Below are 22,482 nucleotides of genomic sequence, written 5' to 3' on the forward strand. Positions count from 1 at the left end.
GAGTTCCTTAAATGAAAGTAGAGTCCTGCTTAAATGAAAGAGAGTAAAAAATAATTCTAATTTATAAAGGTGGTAACAAGAAGAGGCGATGAACTACAGACCAGTGTCTCTAACAAGTGTGGTATGTAAAATGTCTGAAAGATTAAAGAAGGATAAATTAATGCATTACCTAGAAAATGAAGTGATGATAAAACAATTTGGATTTAGAAGACAGAGGTCATGTATTATAAACCTGATGAGTTTTTATTCAAGAGTGGTGGATACAATACAAGAGAGGAATGAGTGGGCAGACTGTGTATATTTAGACCTGAAGAAAGCCTTTGATAAAGTGCCACACAGGAGACTGCCATGGAAGATGGAGCATGATGATGGTCTGAGGGATGGCCTGCTGGGATGGATGGAGAATTTCTTGACTGAGAGAGAGATGAGAACCGTGGTAAAAGATTGGGAGTCATCACAGAGGAAAACTGAAAGTGGAGTACCCAAAAGCTCAGTGCTGGCACCAGTCATATATGAATGATATGATACAGAGTGTGAATAGCTACATGAGCCTTCTGTGCAGATGATGCCAAGTTCCTGAAAGAGTTGAGAGTGAGGAAGATTGTGGAGTGTTGCAAGAGGATCTGAACAAGATATTGGAGTGGAGTCATAGATGGGAAATGGAGTTTAATCCAGAGAAATGTAAAGTAATGGAATTTGGAAAGAGTGAGAGAAGAGTAAAAGGAAATTATGTGTTGAATGGTGAGAGGTTGAGTAAAGCAGAGGAGGAAAACGATCTGGGTGTTACGGTCAGTGGAAATTTGATCCCATAGAAACACATTAGCAGAACTACAGGAGAAACCTATAATTTGTTAAGCCTATAATTTGTTGAGAGGAATAAGGCCATCTTTTGAGTATAACAATGAAAAGATGATCAGGAAGATGATTATATCACTGATTTGACCTAGACTGAAATATGCAGCTGTAGTGTGCTCATTCTACATGAAAAAGGATGTAATGAAGTCGGAGAAAGCTGAGAGATGGTACCAAGAGTCGTTTGTCATACGAAGAGAGACTGGCAGAGTTGCACCCACCAATACTGGAAAAAAGGAGAGAAAGGGGAGACTTGACTGCTATATACAAAGCACAGGAGGAAGTGGAGGAGGTGGACCAGAGTGACTTGATGGTTTAGGATACGTGAGATATTAGAGGACATGGAAAGAGGCTGAAGAAGAGTACTTGTAAAAGAGACATCAAAAAAATATAGTTTCCCACAAAGAAGTACAGATGTATAGAACAGTCTGGATAAGGAAATAGTAAATGCAAGAAGTATACATGGATTCAAGGCTAAACTGTATATTGAAAGATATGGAGATGGGATAGCACCAGCATACCTCTTGTCCCATAAAACTGGATATTGAAGGAATGTAGAGAACAACTGGCTTATAAAATTCACAGTCTAGTGGTGACACCACTATCACAGGGAAGAGTACCAAAAGATTGGAAGAGAGCAAATATTACACCAATATTCAAAGGAGGAAATAAAGAAGACCAAATAAATTATAGACCAGTGTCCTTGACTAGTGTTGTAGGAAAACTGTGAAAGAAAAATAAAGGAGAGATAGATGGAACACTTGGAAAGAGATAAAGTTTTGGTAAATTGTCAATTTGGATTTAGGAGGGGAAGATCATGCTCCATGAACTTACTGTCCTTTTACTCAAGAGTAGTCGACATTGTGCAAGAGAGAGACAGATGGGTGGATGGTGTCTACTCAGACTTGAAGAAAGCGTTTGACAAAAGTACCACACCAAAGATTGCTATGGAAGATAAAAAAAAATATGGAAAAATTGGAGGAAGACTGCTGGAGTGGATGGAGGACTATCTGGATGATAGAGAGATGAGAACTGTAATACAAGACCAGAATTCATCTTGGCTGAAAGTAACTAGTGGTGTCCCACAGGGGTCAGTGTTGGGACTGATAATGTTTGTAATGTATGTGAATGACATAAATGAAGAAATAGATAGTTATATGGACTTATTTGCAGATGATGCTAAGCTGATGAGGATAGAAAATGTAAATGACTAATAATAATAATAATAATAATAATAATAATAATAATAATAATAATAATAATAATAATAATAATAATAATAATAATAATAATAATAATAAACGGTTTATTATTTAGTCAGTTAACAAACTGAAAATGTACATAGGGGGTGGGGAAATACTTAACATTAATCCTAAAGGTAAGTCTAATCTAGAAGGGACTACTGATTGATGGCTCGCACCATGGTGGGAATCGCACTGAGTCTGTACCAGTACCGGTACTGGTACTGCAAAATTATTTAAATAAGATAAATAGATGGAGTAAATCTTGGCAAATGGAATTCAATTTAAGTAAATGTAAAGTAATGGAGTTTGGTAAGAGTAAGAAAAGAATACAATATCATTATGAGATGGATGGTGTGAAGTTACAGAAATCAAAAGAGGAAATGGATTTGGGAGTAACAGTTACTGAAAATTTGACTCCATACAGACACATTGATAAAATTACTGGAAAGATGATGAATTTGTTAAAAAGAATGAGAATGGCATTCTCACATTTGGATAAAGAAATGATAAAAAAAGTTGTTGATTTCCATGATAAGACCAAGACTGGAAGTGTGGTCTCCTCATACAAGGAGGAATATTATAAAATTAGAAAGAGTACAAAGAGTAGTCACTAAGATGGTTCCAGAGTTGAGCAAGTCAACCTAGGAAGAGAAATTAAGAATGTTGGAAATTCCTACCCTTGAAAATAAGAGAGAGAGAGAGAGAGAGAGAGAGAGAGAGAGAGAGAGAGAGAGAGAGAGAGAGAGAGAGAGAGAGAGAGAGAGAGAGAGAGAGAGAGAGAGAGAGAGAGAGAGATTTAATAAACATCTATAGAATGGTAAATGGTATGGAAAATGTGTTTTATAACTTTAGACACACAGAGTACAAGGGGACACAATAAGAAGTTGAAGAAAGTTAACTGTAGAAGAGACATTAAGAAGTATAGTTTTCCTCACAGAAGTGTGAACAAATGGAATGAACTCAGTGAAGACATTGTCAATGCCGTAACTGTCCACGCTTTTAAGACCAAACTAGATAGGTGTAGAGACGAGATACTATGAGATCACTCCCCTCCTTACCACTCAGTCATGAACAAAATAATACTCAGCAAAATAATCAAACAAATAAAAGAAAGGTTTATAATATTTTAAGTTTTCTTGATCCACATCACACTAACACTTCTGGAAAATCTTTATCCCCTTAATAAGGATCCAGTTATCTACAAGTGCCACCTCAGGGCTCCTCCCTAGATGGCCTGTAGACTGTACACAGGGACTTTTACAATACCCGAAATGCATTCCTTCCCAACAGTGGTGAGAGGCAGGGGGAGTGATATGCTGTGACCCTTCACAAAGGAGCATTTCAGGCTGCTGCCTCACACCAGCATGGTCTGTGGCTGGGGAAGTGTCCTCTCCAGGCTTCTCCCCATATGCTGAGGATTCTGGAAAGACAAAGACAACTAACTTATATAGAGAAGACTACATTAAGGTGCCAATCTCAATAGAATATGATTATGAAGAAAAAATAATCAAAATTTGATAAGTGTCATGAGACCATCTTCATGAAAGAAATGAAGTTACAGGCAGGGGAAATACAGGACCAGGCAGGGAGTTCTTAAGTTTAACAGTTAAAGGAATGTAAGACTGAGAATACTGGGAGGTGGACAGAATAGTAGCAAGCCTTGTGCCACGAGACCACAACAGGAGGAGAGGCAGACAGTTAAGATGATCAGAAGACCAGCTGCCATGCAAGAAACTACAGAAGATACCAAGAGATGCAACACTGCAGGAGAGAGAGAGAGAGAGAGAGAGAGAGAGAGAGAGAGAGAGAGAGAGAGAGAGAGAGAGAGAGAGAGAGAGAGAGAGAGAGAGAGAGAGAGAGAGAGAGAGAGAGAGAGAGAGAGAGAGAGAGAGAGAGAGAGAGAGAGGGGGGGGGGGGGAGGGGGGGGGCAGGCAGTCTGAAGACAGTCAGTCAGAGGAGTTGATGAGATGAAATGCTTTTGATTCCACCCTAACCAGCTGAGCAACACGAGTGGAGTACCCCCATACATGTGAGGCATACACCATACATTTATTTATTTATTTTTTTGTTGCAAAGGGCAACAAAAAATCCAATAAAGAAAAATGCCCACTGAAATGCCAGTCCCATAAAAGGGTCAAAGCAGTAGTCAAAAATTGAAACTCCCTCTTGAAGGAATTCAAGTCATAGGAAGATGGAAATACAGAAGCAGGCAAGGAGTTCCAGAGTTTACCAGAGAAAGGAATGAATGATTGAGAATACTGGTTAACTCTTGCATTAGAGAGGTGGACAGAATAGAAGTGAGAGAAAGAAGAAAGTCTTGTGCAGCGAGGCTGACATGGATGGATAAGGCCCCTGTACAGAGTTAGCAGCTGTGGGGGTGAGGAAAACTGGTGAAGACAACTCAAAGTGCTTAACTGTTTTAGCTAGAGATGAGATGTGAAATTTCCAGTTTAGGTTACTAGTAAAGGACAGACCCGAGGATGTTCAGTGTAACAGAGGGGACAGTTGAAGGTCACTGAAGAGGAAGGGATAGTTGTCTGGAAGGTTGTGTTTATTTGTTAGATGTAAAACTTGGATTCTTGAGGCACTAAACAACACTTAATTTTGCTCTCTCCCAATCACAGGTTTTAGAAAGGTCAGAAATCAGGCATTCTGTGGCTTCTCTGAGTGAATTGTTACATTCCTGAATGCTTGGACATCTACAAAAAGATGTGGAAAGATGCGGAGTGATATCATCAGCATAGGAGTGAACGTGACAACGATTTTTAGTAAGAAAATTATTGATGAATACCAGAAAGAGTGGGTGACAGGACAGATCCCTGATAGGAGGAGAATGGTGACCAGTTAGAAGATTATTGATGAATACCAGAGAGAGTGGGTGACAGGACAGATCCCCGAGGAACATGACTTAGGAGAAGAATGGTGACTGTCTGTCACTGGAGCAATAGAACAGTTAGAAAAGAAACTTGAGGTTAAGTTACAGAGAAGGATAGGAGAGTGCAAAGAAGAGTTGGATGATGGTGTTTACAGGGCACAGCACAGACCTAGGTAATTCCAGTACACATTACATACCTGGGGACTTTTACAATACCTGAAATGCATTCCTTACTGACAGTGGTGAGAGGCAGGGGAGTGATATGGTGCGACCCTTCACAAAGGAGCACATCAAGGGGAGTGATATGGTGCGACCCTTCACAAAGAAGCACATCAAGGGGAGTGATATGGAGCGACCCTTCACAAAGGAGCACATCAAGGGGAGTGATATGGTGCAACCCTTCACAAAGGAGCACATCAAGGGGAGTGATATGGTGTGACCCTTCACAAAGGAGCACATCAAGGGGAGTGATATGGTGTGACCCTTCACAAAGGAGCACATCAAGGGGAGTGGTATGGTGTGACCCTTCACAAAGGAGCACATCAAGGGGAGTGATATGGTGTGACCCTTCACAAAGGAGCACATCAAGGGGAGTGATATGGTGCGACCCTTCACAAAGGAGCACATCAAGGGGAGTGGTATGGTGTGACCCTTCACAAAGGAGCACATCAAGGGGAGTGGTATGGTGTGACCCTTCACAAAGGAGCACATCAAGGGGAGTGATATGGTGTGACCCTTCACAAAGGAGCACCTCAGGCTGCTGCCTCACACCAGCATGGTCTGTGGCTGGGGGAATGTCCTCTCCAGGCTCCTCCCCAGATGCCATGGATTCTGGAAAGACAGAGACAGCAGAAGCACTCCCTGCAGCTGATGGCAGCAGCATTTGGCCACAAAGTTGTGCATGCTCCTGTGCAGTACCTACTGAGGGATTTATAAAGTTTAATGTGAATTAATGCAGTTTTATTTTGAAGGAGTTTTCCATTTGTGGTGATTTGTACAAAGTTATCTAAGATGCTGGGTGTGTCATAAGGCCCAAGTCAGTCCTCCTCAAGCCAGGAACCTTTCCTTCCTTGCTTTTTATTATTCTTTACAACAACTTTCATTCCAATCTTAAAGTCAAATGACATGTCCTTTAGCTTTCCTCATTTCATATTATTTCTTTTGTTCAGCTTGTGCTTTAGCAACATGACTGCCAACTTTTTCTTTTATGGCTGTCAAGCGACTCTTTCTTGATTCCACTGACTCATCTGAGGGGCTCAAATTTGGGGAATTCTAAAATATCAACTTTTTCATGAAGATAATTTTGGTGCAGTTCAACAAACAGTGTTGGCTGTCTACCAAACTTCAAGAAAGAGGGAGAACACTTTATTGAAGCTTGCATTGATGTTCATATACCAAACAGAGCAGCCTCCGAGTGTTTGTCCCAGTCATTCTGATTCTCATTTACCAATTTAGTTAAAGAGCCCTTCAGCGTCTGGTTGGTCCTCTCATCCTGACCATTAGTTTGGGGGTGGCAAGCAAGTGTTACAAGGTGCTTCACTTGGACAATGGAAAAGAGTATCATTTAATGTATTATAGAATTCCTTTCCCTGATCAGTTAAGGTTTTCCCTGGGGGACCAGAACAGTGGAAAATACTCTGCAATACATCACATACCAGATCAGCAGATTTTGAAGGCAGTGGAAATGCCTCTATAAATCTGGAGTGTAAGTCTGTTAAAGTAAGGATGTCCTTGTTGCCAGACTGAGTTTCTTTTAGGGCCCCATCAAATCTACATCAACCATCTGCCAAGGGCCTTCACTCTTAATAGGATTCAGGACTGGTGCTACAGTTTTCATCTTTTCAGATCTCTGACATCAGTCACACTCACCTGTCCAATTCACTACATCTTTCTTAATGCCTATGCAATAAAATCTCTCTGTAGTTTTGGCAATAGTTTTAGTGATGCCCATGTGAGCTCCTCCTCTACTGGAGTCATGAACATCCTGAAATACTTTCCTTTTCTGCTCCCTGGTGAATATGACCATTTTCACCTGAACTGGTCCTCCTTCCTTTGCTCTGCAGGTGTACTGGATTCTGTCTGGGCCACCATCTGCAATTTTTAGTAATCCTAATACCATACAATCACAAAGTGTGCCATGGGAAGGAGGGAGACTAATATAGAATTGTTTTTCTTTGATGTAAGAGCCAAGGGAAATAAAGAAAAAAAAAAAAAAGGCACACTAAGGTGCCAGTTCCTGAAGAAAAGAGCCAAAATGATTTCCAAAATTGAAGAAGTGGCATAAGGCCTCCCTCTTGAAAGGACTGAAGTCATAGGAATGGGAAAACAGAAGTTGGCAGAGAGTTCCAGAGTTTACCAGTGAAAGGGAAAATTAAGAAAATACTGGTTAACTCATGCACTTGGCAGGTGGACTGAATACTAGAAAACCTTGTACAATGAGACCACAAGAGGTGGGGAGGCATGCAGTTAGCAAGAAACTAAAGATACCAAGAGATGCAACACTGCAGCAGAGAGAGAGAGAGAGAGAGAGAGAGAGAGAGAGAGAGAGAGAGAGAGAGAGAGAGAGAGAGAGAGAGAGAGAGAGAGAGAGAGAGAGAGAGAGAGAGAGAGAGAGAGAGAGAAAATTGTTTCAGCTCCCTTACACATTTTCACTGTTGTTCCTGTAGTAAATCTTTCCAAGCTCTCCTTCCATACACACACACACACACACACACACACACACACACACACTGTCTCTGCATCACTGGGAGATGAGGAACAACAGAAAGGAATAAAAAACATACAAGTGGAAAGAAAAGAAATTAAAAGACTACTGGAAGAGCTAGATACTAGGAAGGCGATGGGACCAGACGAAGTAAATGGATGGATATTGAAAGAATGTAGAGAGGAATTGGAAGAACCAACATGGGAGATAATTAACAGTTCTTTGAAGGAGGGAAAAGTACCAAAGGAATGGAAGAGAGCAAATATAGTACTGTTATACAAAGGAGGTAATAAAATGGAACCACTGAATTACAGACCAGTCTCACTCACGAGTATTGTAAGTAAACTCTGTGAAATAGTCATTAAAAACAGATGGGTGCAATATCTTGAACAAGAAAATATAATAACAGAAAAACAATTCGGTTTCAGGAAAGAGAGATCTTGCGTAACAAATTTACTGAGCTTTTATACAAGAGTAATAGATAAACTACAAGAGAGAGATGGTTGGGTTGATGCAGTCTATTTAGATCTGAAAAAAGCTTTTGATACAGTTCCACATAAAAGTCTCGTATGGAAACTGGAACATCGAGGAGGGCTAAAAGGAAAAATACTTAAGTGGATGAAGGATTATCTCCAAGGTAGGGAAATGAGTACAGTGATCAGAGATAATAAATCAAGTTGGTGCGAAGTAACAAACGGAGTACCACAAGGGTCTGTGTTGGCACCTATAATGTTTCAGGTCTATATAAATGATATGACGGTGGGTTTAAATAGCTACATTAACATGTTTGCAGATGATGCAAAATTGATGAAAGTAATAAAGAACCAAGAGGATTGTGAGGAACTACAGAGGGATATTGATAGAATTTATGAATGGAGTAAACGATGGAAATTAGAATTTAATATAAAGAAGTGCCTTGTAATGTAGATGGGAAGAAGTAAAAGGAGACCTTCATGGGAGTATAAGATGGGAGGAATCACAATACCAAAGAGCAAAGAAAAAAAAGACTTGGGAGTAATAATTCAAGACACGCTATCACCAGAAAAACACATCAATGGAATATTTGGCTCTACATATAATTTGCTAGCAAATATCAGGGTGGCATTTAATTACCTAGACAAAGAAATGATGAAGAAAATTATAACACACATGATACGCCCCAAACTGGAATACGCAGCAGTGGTATGGTCACCACACAAGAAGAAAGATATAAGGAAATTGGAAAGGATACAAAGAACAGCTACGGAAATGATACCTGAATTGGAAGACCTAAGTTACGAGGAAAGATTGGAAGAAATTGGATTACCAACACTGCAAGAAAGAAGGGAAAGAGGAGACCTGATAACAATGTTCAAATTAATAAACAACATGGAGAAGATAGACAGAGATGACCTAGTTGTAAAAGTGGAGGAAGGAAATAGACGTACAAGGGGACATATGAAGAAATTAAAGAAGAGTCATTGTTTGGGAGATATTAAAAAATACAGCTTTCCGCATCGAACGGTTGAAATATGGAATAACTTAAAAGAAGAGGTGGTTGCGGCAAAGAGTGTGCACATGTTTAAAGAGAGATTAGATAAATTCGGGTATGGAGACAGGACTAATTGAGCTTTGGCTCGGACCCTGTACTACACAACTAGGTAAATACAACTAGGTAAACTAGGTAAATACACACACACACACACACACAAACACACACACACACATTCCTTCTAACACCTGTGCTCCTACATCACAAACTTCAAGAACATCCCAAAATGCTTTTCTACCCACTCTGTCATAAGCCTTCTCTAGATGAATGCTACATGTAATATTTATGTTTACCTTAGCATGCCTCTATTATAATTGTGATTGCAAACATATGCTCCACAACACTTTTCTTTCTTGAAACTTCCCTGTTCCCCAACGACCATCACCTCTATCAATAACTTCCATCAATCTCTGAGTCAAGACTCTCCCACAGACTTTTCCTGACACACTAAGCAAACTTATCTACCCTCTGTAACCTTTTTGTACATTCCTGCAGCCTTTCCCTTTATATAAACATACAATAACTGCCTCCATCCACTCATCAGGTCCTGCCTCCTTGTTTCCATGCCAATTCACGTAATTCAAATCATCCAGTCTGCTATCACTTCTCCATAGTTATTCCATCAGTGTCTATAGCTTTGCCACACTTCATCACAACTATTGTTTTCTTCATCTCCCTAACAATTTCTCTCATTCTCTACCTGCTTCTATACACATGCTAATTATTAATGCTTCTCCTGTCATCTTATTCATTTGACAAAGTCTTCTCCAAGTAACTTGCACTTCTTTCTTGCTGCTTACAAGAACTTTATACCCTCTCTCTACTCACACAATCCCACACTCTTCTTCCCCCTCTCTTTTGCCCCCTCCTTCCAGAACAAGTTATTGTCATTAATTTTCTTGCACCCAAACTTCTCACACAATTCCATGCTTTTCTTCCCCCCCTCTTTCTTCACTTCCTTCCAGAACAACTTATTGTCAGTGATCTCCTTACACTCAGCTTTCTACCAAACTTCTCATCCACTCTCATCTTATTTTTTCTTATGAGTTCCTTCAGTTTCATATTCCAAGACCTACACTCTAATTTCTCCTCATTTTAATTTCCTCTGAGTCATTTCTCTGCACCATTTTCTCATAGGCCCTCTTCTCTTCCACAGCCACCTCCATCTCAGCCATGCACTTTTTTTTTTTTAACTTGTATCCCCAAGACTCCCTTGTAGTTACCATATCAATGAATACTTTTTAACATCTTTATCCTCTGAGGCCTCCCCAACTATCTCTCACTTCTCTGTCTTTCACATACCTTCTCACATTCCTCTCTACTACACACCTTACTGTCCAACTATTTAAATAACTTTCCCCCAATGTGTGTAACAACGATATATATATTTTTTCATCACGGCATTGTGGTCTGACCAGAGTTCCATTTAATTCTGTGGGACACGCCCATCAAACATTCCTTGGCATGCCAACCATTTCCTTAATTCATCTCTCATCCACTGCTAAACACTCAGTCAGACTTTTCTGTTCACCATTTTAATCTCGATATCTCCTCCACGTGAACCTGTGGATCACTATGGTGGAAGGTTTTTTAGCACACAACCCTCAAATCCATGCATACGTAACTATCCCACCACAAGTTTGTTCATTGTAACATGACTCGCTCTCTCTGCTGCACATAAAGGAATTAAATATATGCAGCACTCAATCCCCTATTCATTTACTCACAAACAATATATCAGTATGGCACAATAACGTCAATTTGGGCTTGTTCCCTGTAGCCGCACCGGCTGGGCATCAATTGGCTCTCAGGTGATCTGTTTTACTGATCACACCCATCATCGTAGGGTCAAGGAAAGGCAGTTCTCTCTCTGACGTTTATTGATGAGGTAGGCATGACCGTAAGAACTGCGAACAAGTTCTCGGTCTCAATTTCTTACAAAATAACATTATACACTGATATTAAACACTTTCAACATATTACAATATTCATTAACAATACATGCAATTGACTTAGCACTATGACAATCAGTTTTTACTACAAAATTAAAGTATTTACCTCGGTCACCATCCTGCCCTTCTTTGTCTGAGCGCGACTTGGCCGTGAGTGATGCCCGAAGGCGACTAGCAGGTTAACCCCACACTACCAACAAGTGAGCATCGGCTTCGGTGCTTAATATAGCATTAAATACTGATACTCACACATATTACACGTTTTCATGCAAATAGAAAACTATTGAACATTTCACTTATATATGCCGAGGAATAATCACATGAGGTACATACGCTTTACACACAGTAACATGGCTCCCCTAAATTGTGTAACAATTTACCTTAAATTAAGATTAGTATGTACCTTAAAACTAGGATTAGCACATAATATGTTTTGTTACATTGGCTCCTTGGCGGGGATGCTCCGGTCTATTATTATGCATTACCTTCTAACAGCAATACTAGACTATGTATTGGCCTCTCTATGATGGTCCTGTTTGCCTTTATGTGTCTTCCCTGGTTGTCGAGATTACAGTCTGAAACCAGGACCTTAACCTTTCTTACTAGACCATCATGATCAGGAGATACTTCTGTTACTCTTCCCAGTTTCCACTGGTTCCTTGCTAAATTCTGATCTTTGATGATAACTATGTCATTTACACTGAGATTCCTCTTTGGTGTTGTCCACTTATTTCTAAGCTGTAGGAATTGCACATACTCCTTTTTCCACCTGGACCAGAACTGGTTGGCCAGGTATTGTGCTCTGCGCCATCTCTTTATGCAGTACAGGTCCTTCTTAATGAAAATGCTTGGAGGAGGCAGTACTACCTTTGTTTTCATAGTTAACAAATTACTGGGTGTCAACGGTGTAAGACTTGCTGGGGAGTTAAGATGGTCCACAGTTAGGGGACGACCATTAACTATATTTTCTGCTTCAACTAGGAAGGTTCTCAGATCTTGGTCATCTAACTGAGTACCATGCTGATCAAGCAACACAGAGAGTACATTTCTCACTGTGCGTATCTGCCTCTCCCAAACACCTCCCATGTGACTGGAATTGGGTACATTCATGTTAAAAACAATCCAGTCACACTGATCTTTCACGAGTTCTTGTCTGACTTTATTGTTATTTAATTCTTTTAAGCATTTCTCATACTCTGATTTGGCTCCTACAAAGTTAGTTCCTTGGTCACATCTCAACTGTCTTACGGGCCCTCTTCGTCCTACAAAGCGACGGTATGCACTTAGGAAGGAACTTGTATCCATGCTGTTGGCTGTCTCTATGTGCACAGCTCTACATGCCATGCAAGTAAAGAGCACTCCATATCTTTTAAGCTCTTTACGCCCCTCTTTGACATAGAAAGGGCCAAAGAAATCTACTGCTGAGTATGTAAAAGGAGGTGATGGTTCTAGTCTGTCAATAGGCAGGTCTGCCATCTTCTGTCCCTGTGTTGTACTTCTAACTTTACGACAGATAATGCACTTTGAAATGTGCCTTGATACTAGGGATGATCCTCCTACTATCCAGTATCCACATGACCTGATTTCATTTAAAGTTATGCCCCTGCCTTGATGATTTGTCCTTTTGTGATGGTGGCATATTATCAGCTGGGTTATGTGAGATGTTTTGGGGAGGATGACTGGATGTTTGGATTCATCTGTCAAATTAGAAAGCCTCAATCTTCCTCCTACTCTCATGATACCATTTTTGTCAATGTAGGGATCTAACTTATAGAGGGAACTGGTCTTGTCTATCACTTTTGTTCCCTTGCCATTGTCTCCTTTAATTAAAGAATTATGGTTAGCAGATGATTTCAGTACGTTTATTTCCTTCTGGAATGCCTTTGCTTGCAGTTGTTTTATTTTCAGCTTCTGACACTTCTGCTACATTTACTGGCTTATATGTGTTTCCCTTTACTTTAGTAGTGCCATCACCTTTTCCTCTGAAGCTGTTCAGAAGCTTGAGGCATACAGCAACTGCCCTCTTTGCTTTAAACCAATCTGAAAAATACTCAAGTCTTTCTAGTATATCTGTGGGCTGTTGTGTACCTACAGCATGGCATACAACTTTCTTCACTTCTGGATCATTCTCATTTATGACCTTGTACTGGGAATGGCTATCCATTTTGCTATGTTGCCAAAGGAATTCTGGGCCATTCCACCAGATCTTGCTATTACACAATTCATCTGCTGTCATGCCTCTAGATGCATGATCTGCTGGGTTATACTGTGTCTCTACAAATTTCCACTGATCTGGTGAAGTGTGATCTCTTATTGTTTCTACTCTATTTGCAACATATACATGGAATCTCTTTGCTTCATTTGCAATGTAACCAAGGACTACTTTGCTGTCTGTCCAAAATACTTCTTCCACATTATTATACTCAAGTTCTCCCTTCAAGAGTTTATGGATTCTAACTGACACCACTGCTGCTGCTAGTTCTAGTCTGGGAATTGTTATGGTTTTTAGAGGTGTGACACGTGACTTTGCCATTACTAATGCACAATGAATTTGGCCAGTCTTGCTAATTAATCTAATATATGAGCACTGGCCATATCCCTCTTGACAGGCATCTGAAAAGTGATGGAGTTCAACCTTTTCTACTTCCCCAAAGTCATCAGGTTTGTAGCATCTAGGTACCTTTAACTGATCTAGTTTGTGCAGCTCATCCTTCCATTTTATCCATTTAGGTTTGACATAATCTGGCACCTCATCATCCCAATCAACTGCATTCTTACATAATTCTTGTAAAATTTGCTTTCCAGTCAGTATGAGAGGTGACACTAGACCTAATGGATCATATATAGAGCTCACTGTTGACAGAATACCTCTCCTGGTGAGTGGCTTGTCTTTCAGCTTTATTCTAAATTGAAATGTGTCAGATTCTATGCACCACTCAACTCCCAAAGTTCTTTCTATAGGCAGTGTGTCTTCATTCTTACTAAAATCCAAACTTTTAATTCCATCTGCTCTCTCATGAGGAGAAATTGCAGCTAATACATCTTTGTTGTTTGACAAGAACTTATGAAGGTTAAAACCTCCCTTGTAACATAATTCTTTGCTCTGCTGAATAAGAGTGACAGCTTCATCCATTGTAGCTACTGACTTCAAACCATCATCAACATAAAAGTTGTTTCTTACAAACTTGGCTGCATCAGATCCACACCCGTAGTCATCTGCAGCTTTCTTAAGAGCAAAGTTGGCTACACTTGGAGATGAAGTAGCTCCAAACAGGTGAGCTGTCATCCTGTATTCAGCTATCTTATTATTAAGGTCACCATTTTCCCACCAAAGGAATCTTAACATGTCTCTGTGTTCTGGGTTGACTTTCACTTGATGGTACATTGCTTCTATATCACATACAAGTGCAATGCTTTCTTGCCTAAACCTACACAACACTCCAATAAGTTTGTTGGTAAGGTCTGGGCCTTGTAACAGGTGACTGTTTAATGACTGGTTCCTGTAGTTTGCACTACAGTCAAAGACAACTCTCAACTTCTTTGGCTTTCTCGGATGATAGACTCCATGATGTGGAATGTACCAGACCTTACCATCATTCCTAACTAAATCCTTTGTCGGTACAACCTCTGCATAACCTTTTGTAATCATATCATCCATGAACACTTTGTAATCACCTTTGTGTTGATTATCCTTCTCAAGTTTAGCTCTTAACTTCTTGAGTCTCTGCTCTGCTAATAGTTTGTTGTTTGGAAGCTTGACCTTATCATCTTTAAGAGGAAGGGGCAACTCATAATGGCCATCCTTCAGCTGATGTACTCCTTCTTTCATCTTACTCATAAACCTTTTATCTTCATATGATAATGGAGTGTCAGCTGACTTTCTATCACTGAAGTCAAGTTCAAACATATCTCTCACTTGAGAAGGATTAATCATCTCTTTGGTTTTAGTAGGAACCACTAAGAAATTAACCCTCTTTTCTTCATTGATTTCTACTTCTTGTGTCACTGTTCTGTAGACTACCACTGTATCCTCCAATGGACTTGAATGGGGTGAGATTTTACCAATGATCCCCCAACCTAGCTCTGTCCTACGAGCATAGGGATGCTTCTTACTATCACCTGCTATTTGCTCTTCTGCCATAATGGCTTCTGCACAATCAAGACCAATGAGAAGTCCTATGTCAATGTTTGGGTCATATTTCATTAGTTTGTCAGAGATTGCCTTTAAGTGGGGCCAGTCACAAGCAGTCTCAGGCCTTGGTATCTGACTCCGTCCAGCTGAAATGTTTTCTGTTGAATATGCTGAAGGGATTGATATTTCTGCTTCTTCATTATAACCTCTTACTTTAAGTCCATGAATTTTGATAGAATCAGTGATTTGTTTTCCACTTATTGTGTGGATATTGAGTGACACTGATGGTCCACTAACTCCCAATTTATTCAGAGTGCTTTCCTTGATGAATGAAGCATCAGACTGCTCATCCAGCAGGGCATACACTAAAAATTTATTCTCTTCGTTACTAACATGATGTAACCATACAGGAACTATCATGGTGTGCATGTCATGTGTCACTGATTCTGTAACTTTGACCTTATTGGCTACTACTGTGGGTTTATCATCTTTAGGCTGAGTTGCTTGTGCTGGCACCTTTTGGCTCTCAGTTCTTGTCATGTCATCATTGTGAAGAGCTGTGGGATGGTATCTCTGACATACTTTACAAACTTTCCTTCTTCTGCAATCCTTTCCTTTGTGACCCATTTTTAGACACCCTGTACATAACCGTTTTTCTTTAGCAAATTTGTACCTAGTATTACCATCAAGTTTGGCAAATTCCTTGCAATCATCTAAATCATGATCCTTTGTACAGTAGTGACAGAATCGTCCTTTCCTTTCCTGGTCCTTGGGATACTGTTTGTTGGCTTGTACATTTACTTTACTTTGGAATGACCACATTGGTTTTTCCTCAATTGCTTTAGCCATGAAAGTTCTACTCCCTCTATTCTTTGTCATGATGTTTGATTCCCTTGGTTTCCAATTGGTTGCCCATGTTTGAGTTTTGATCCAGTCATTTACTTCCCTACTTACTGAATTCCAGGAAAGAAATGGATTGCTTGCTCCTTTTGCTTCGTTCTGGACAAATTCACATAACATTTCAAAGGGTGGGTGGTGCTCTTCATTGCTACTAGAAGTGTTATTACTGTTAGTATCAAGATATATCATCGCTTGCTTTCTCCAGTCATGAACAACATGTTCAGGGAGTTTTGCTAGCACCTTTCTCTGCTCTCTAGGATCATTCAGAAATGACAAATAAGAAGTGTGTTTCATTGCAGCTAAACAGCACTTCAAAAAATCTGAGAAAGCTGTTAATGCTGGACCATTATGCGGAGAGATTGGTAGCCAATTCATTAACTTATTTGTGTAAGCATCAGCTATGATGCTTTTGTTTCCAAATCTATCACTAAGAATTTTCTTTGCTTGCACATAGTCAGCATCAGAGTTAAAGTGCATTAACATTTTAATGGCATTCTTTGCCTCACCAGTTGTATACCTCTCTAAGTAGGCAAGTCTCTCTTTACCAACAGAAGTTTTAGACTCTACATAAGTTTCAAAGTTTTTCAACCAACTTGGAAATTCCATGGGTTCTCCATCAAAAGTGTTAGGCTCTATTGGAGGAAGGCTCCACTTGGGATCAGGTATGTTGATTGCAAAGGTTCCCCCAGGATGGGAAAAGGATTGATGATTCTGTCTCACATTATTCACATTATTAGGCATGTTGACATTATGAGTGTGTCTACGAGAGCTTGGTACAAGACTTGGAGCTGTAGGGTTGAGATTTATTACCTGAGGTTCACTAAATATTTGTCCATCTACTTCATTTGTCATCAATTCATTATCTCTATTGCAAGAAGAAGGTTTCTGTGGGTCATGGAATGTAACATATTTGTGAGGCATGGCATTGTCACTTTGTTGATTTGCAATTGCTTGTGCTTTCATTTCATTTTGTGACTCTATGTATTGTTGAAGATAACTTTGCTTCTCTACACTTTCATCATTACCTGGAAACATTTTTACTTCTTCTTCAACTAAGCTAAGAGCATTAAGTTCTGCACTAGCAACTGCTAAATCTCTCTCTTTCTTTTTCTTTGAGAACATTGCTTCTGCCTCTGCTTTTGTCTTAGCTAACATAACTTCTGCCTCTGCTAAACTATCATGATATTCCATTTCCTTTCTAAGTCTGGCTACCTTTGCTGCTGCTTCTTGCTTTCTTTGTGCTGCTGATGAACGTGATGAAGTAGATGAGACTCTAGAATGTCTAGACCGTTTGCTAGAACAAATTGATCCTCTGTCATTCTTTAACTCCTTTCTTTTACATTCTATACTTTCTAATATTTCATGGTGAACTTGTTGATTGTGTTCCAGCTCTTCATTTAGCTCCTCTGACCTTTCTGGCTCTAGTTCCACCAGCTTTGTGTATTCCACATAATACTGCTGAAATGCCTCTATTACTTCACTTGACATGGGCTCTAATTCAAAGGGGCTAATTACAATTTTTAATCCTTTCTTAATTTTGCTGGTAACACTGCTCCATTTACGCTTACAGGACTCTGCTCTTCCTTTGGTTACACTGACTTGATATTCTCTTCCTTTATCGGTTGGCACTCGCTCCCTGACACTAACTTCTTCAATACAAGTTTGATCCCTGTCCACTTGCTCACCCTCACCTTCCCTAAGGCCATCTACGGCATTAATTTCCTCAGTATCAGACATATCTAACAACTTAATTGTGTCAATACTGAGACACTGAAAGAGCAATTTAAAATTACCACTCTTAATACTAGCTAATTGTGGGTAATTTTCACTTAGGCTACTCAATTCAGTGCACATACATACTATTATACTTTCTTGCCTGTGACCATGGGTTCTACAAAATGGTGGCGAGGCACAGTGGGTAGAAGGGAGTGGTTGTCGTCAAGGGTAGAGCTGACCCCGGGGCCTCAGAGGTCAACCTATAGGCTTACGTCAGCGTCCCCTCGTCCTGTGACTCACTCTTGCTACGGTTTCACATGGAGCCAATTTCTTGCTTGTAGGTCGAGTTCTTACTGTAGCCGCACCGGCTGGGCATCAATTGGCTCTCAGGTGATCTGTTTTACTGATCACACCCATCATCGTAGGGTCGAGGAAAGGCAGTTCTCTCTCTGACGTTTATTGATGAGGTAGGCATGACCGTAAGAACTGCGAACAAGTTCTCGGTCTCAATTTCTTACAAAATAACATTATACACTGATATTAAACACTTTCAACATATTACAATATTCATTAACAATACATGCAATTGACTTAGCACTATGACAATCAGTTTTTACTACAAAATTAAAGTATTTACCTCGGTCACCATCCTGCCCTTCTTTGTCTGAGCGCGACTTGGCCGTGAGTGATGCCCGAAGGCGACTAGCAGGTTAACCCCACACTACCAACAAGTGAGCATCGGCTTCGGTGCTTAATATAGCATTAAATACTGATACTCACACATATTACACGTTTTCATGCAAATAGAAAACTATTGAACATTTCACTTATATATGCCGAGGAATAATCACATGAGGTACATACGCTTTACACACAGTAACATTCCCTGACTTACCCAGAGTACGTTGTGTTGAGGACCGGATACATGTCCATTATAGCATAACTCGCTATGTTTACTGCACTTTCAGTAGCAAGGTATATGAAACATTAAATTTTCCATCTATTTACACACTAACAATATCTCAATACGCCATAACGCCAAAATGAGCTTCTTTCCCGGTCAGTCATGGCCATCACTATTTAAGGACCAAATATACGTGTAATACTTCATATTTGCTTACTTTTCTCTGCACACAATATTTTTTACTGCATATACAACATTGCGATACATACATTGCTAGTAACTGTGCACACTAAGCATGCACACCTCCATATTCCCGCTGTAAGCCGCCACGCCACACCAAAGAAGGTTTCAACAAGTCCTGGCGTCGTGTGCTGCCGGGCCGGGGATGCACAGAAGACGCACCTCAACACAACAGAACAGATAGAAAGTTGGTGAAGGGTAAAGAGTTTGGATAGAAGAAGATAAAAAGAAGGGAAAATGAAAGACAGTAAGAGAATGAATGTTTGTGGGCAGAGCACATTGTTATTTTTCTTTTGTTGACTAATATTGAGAAGGCGCCAGCTCGTATTCTGTGTTAATTTAAGCATTTTTACCCTGCCTAAGAGGTTGCCTTTGATTATTTATTTATTGTTCCGTATAACAAGTAGAACCCAACTAAACAGTGTCCACGCCACACTTTATACTGGCCGCCTGACACCCTGAACAAGCCCTCTGCTTAATGATAAGGCATAATTTTGCAATGTCCTTGATAGTTTACACCCATTCTATATTCACAAATTATTCTTGAACATTTCTGCTAATGGTCCCACGTACTCCTGGATTATAACACTGTCTAATGATAATTTTTGGATCTAAATATTAACAAAGAATTTCTTTCAAAATAAAGAATATTATCAGTACTGGCATATTTTCTCTTAATCTACAATGTTTAGTGATTGTGATTTTCCTGTGGCTGGCCCAGGAGAACCCGGGAATATGGTTATTTTCCAGTGCCTTGTAAACTAAGGGATATTACTCTGTACCATTTCAAAATATCAACAATTAATTTAACAATTTCTAGCTTATAATTTCATTTAATTTTCTTGTTCTAAAATTTTATTGATTCCAAAAGTGTATACAAAATTTTGTTTACACAACCAAGAAGTAAATTTTTATATTTATGACCGTTCCTTTAGGCTATAAAAAAAATATTTCATGGCATTGTTATTATTTGGATGGTATTGTCTTCTCTTTTTTCTTTTTTTTTTTTTTCCTATTGGTATTTTGTGCCATGACATCCACACAAGCAAATCTCTGCCTATAACGTGTGCTGCTCATCGCTTGCATCTTGAAACACGATTCCTTCGTATATATTGGCTAATTACTCGTTTTATTCCTTATTTTTGTAGATAATTCTAGATAAAAGAACTGCATCCCTGAGGGAAGGCTGTACACAAGGCTATCCCGCATGCTGCCTCAGCCAGCCGCACACCAGGTAGAGAGAGAGAGAGAGAGAGAGAGAGAGAGAGAGAGAGAGAGAGAGAGAGAGAGAGAGAGAGAGAGAGAGAGAGAGAGAATTATTATGGTTTTCAATTATTATCATATTATTATTATTATTATTATTATTATTATTATTATTATTATTATTAGAGAGAGAGAGAGAGAGAGAGAGAGAGAGAGAGAGATATTATCTACAGTTCTTCTTCTTCTTCTTCTTCTTACTACTATTACTACTACTACTACTACTAGTAGTACTACTACTAGTACTACTACTACTACTACTACTATCACAATCACAATTATTGTTATTATTATCCTTGCAGGTGCCTCCTTACTACCTATATACTGACTGACCACCGTCTTGACTACCACCACAGTAACCACTATTACTACTACAACTACCACCACCACCAACATTGTTCGCCACCACAGTTCGTCTGCCACAACCACAAGTGCATTCTACCACAATTTAAATGTGATGATTATGACCACTGTGGTGATGGCAGTGATGAGATGGATTGTGGTAGTAGTGGTGGTGGTGGTGGTGGTGGCTGGGAAGTAATGTTGGTAGGTGGAAAACATGACTATAGTGGAAATGTTATGGTATGTACAATTGTGGTAGTTATAATTGTGGTAGTTACAATTGTGGTAGTTACAATTGTGGTAGTTACAATTTTGGTGGTTACAATTGTGGTAGTTGCAATTGTGGTAATTACAATTGTGGTAGTTACAATTTTGGTGGTTACAATTGGTGGTAGTTACAATTGTGGTAGTTACAATTTTGGTTACAATTGTGGTAGTTACAATTGTGGTAGTTACAATTGTGGTAGCTACAATTGTGGTAGTTACAATTGTTGAAGTTTAAGATATTTTAATTAAGAATTGTGGTTACTACTACTACTACTACTACTACTACTATTACTAACCTAACCCTTTACTCTTATTCAGATTCGCATCATCAACAACAACAACAACAACAACAATGATGGCAGTAGTAGCAGTAGTAGTGAATGGTCATACATATGTGATGACTATTTTGACTATCAGGTGGCCGATGTTGTGTGTCGGACTATCGTCTTAAAGGAGCCGTAAAATTTACTAGGAATAACTATTTCGGTGATAGTAATAGTGGTAAGCAATAGTAGTAGTAGTAGTAGTAGTAATAGTAGTAGTAGTAGTAGTAGTAGTAGTTAAATTTTCTACTGGTTAACTCTTGCATCAGGGAGGTGGACAGAATAGTGGTGTATGACTGAGAATACTGGTTAACTCTTGCATCAGGGAGGTGGACAGTATAGTAGTGAAAGACTGAGAATACCGGTTAACTCTTGCATTAGGGAGGTGGACAGAATAGTGGTGAATGACTGAGAATACTGGTTAACTCTTGCATCAGGGAGATGGACAGAGTAGTGGTGAATGACTGAGAATACTGGTTAACTCTTGCATCAGGGAGGTGGACAGTATAGTAGTGAAAGACTGAGAATACCGGTTAACTCTTGCATTAGGGAGGTGGACAGAATAGTGGTGAAAGACTGAGAATACTGGTTTACTCTTGCATCAGGGAGGTGGACAGAATAGTGGTGAGAAAAACTGGCGGAGACGTCTCAGAACACCTAACTTCATAGAAGCTGTTTTAGCTAGAGATGAGATGTAAAGTTTCCAGTTCAGATTATAAGTAAAGGACAGACCGAGGATGTTCAGTGTAGAAGAGGGGGACAGTTGAGTGTCATTGAGGAAGAGGGGATAGTTGTCTGGAAGGTTGTGTCGAGTTGATAGATGGAGGAATTGAGTTTTTGAGGCATTGAACAATACCAAGTTTGCTCTGCTCCAATCAGAAATTTTAGAAAGATCAGAAGTCAAGCGTTCTGTGGCTTCCCTGCGTGAAATGTTTACCTCCTGAAGGGTTGGACGTCTATGAAAAGACGTGGAAAAGTGCAGGGTGGTATCATCAGCGTAGGGGTGGATAGGACAAGAAGTTTGGTTTAGAAGATCATTAATGAATAATAAGAAGAGAGTGGATGACAGGACAGAACCCTGAGGAACACCACTGTTAATAAATTTAGAAGAACAGTGACCGTCTACCACAGCAGCAATAGAACGGTCAGAAAGGAAACTTGAGATGAAGTTACAGAGAGGATAGAAACCGTAGGAGGTTAGTTTGGAAATCAAAGGTTTGTGTCAGACTCTATCTGTTGT

The 22,482-nt window shown here is 39.7% G+C and overlaps 1 protein-coding gene across 1 annotated transcript; it reads right to left on the minus strand.

The window, feature by feature from the left end:
* Positions 1–2,251: 2,251 nt before the first annotated feature.
* Positions 2,252–19,194, minus strand: LOC135096868 (uncharacterized). Its single transcript, XM_063998634.1, has 4 exons — positions 19,080–19,194; positions 5,188–7,062; positions 3,344–3,516; positions 2,252–2,317 (listed from the first exon to the last, which is right to left on the minus strand). The coding sequence occupies exons 2-4, from the start codon at positions 5,852–5,854 to the stop codon at positions 2,252–2,254; spliced, it is 906 nt and encodes a 301-aa protein (XP_063854704.1). The 5' UTR covers positions 5,855–7,062; positions 19,080–19,194.
* Between the last annotated feature and the right edge of the window lie 3,288 nt (positions 19,195–22,482).

This window comes from Scylla paramamosain, unplaced genomic scaffold (assembly GCF_035594125.1).
Source record: "Scylla paramamosain isolate STU-SP2022 unplaced genomic scaffold, ASM3559412v1 Contig8, whole genome shotgun sequence".
Classification (NCBI taxonomy): Eukaryota; Metazoa; Arthropoda; class Malacostraca; order Decapoda; family Portunidae; genus Scylla; species Scylla paramamosain.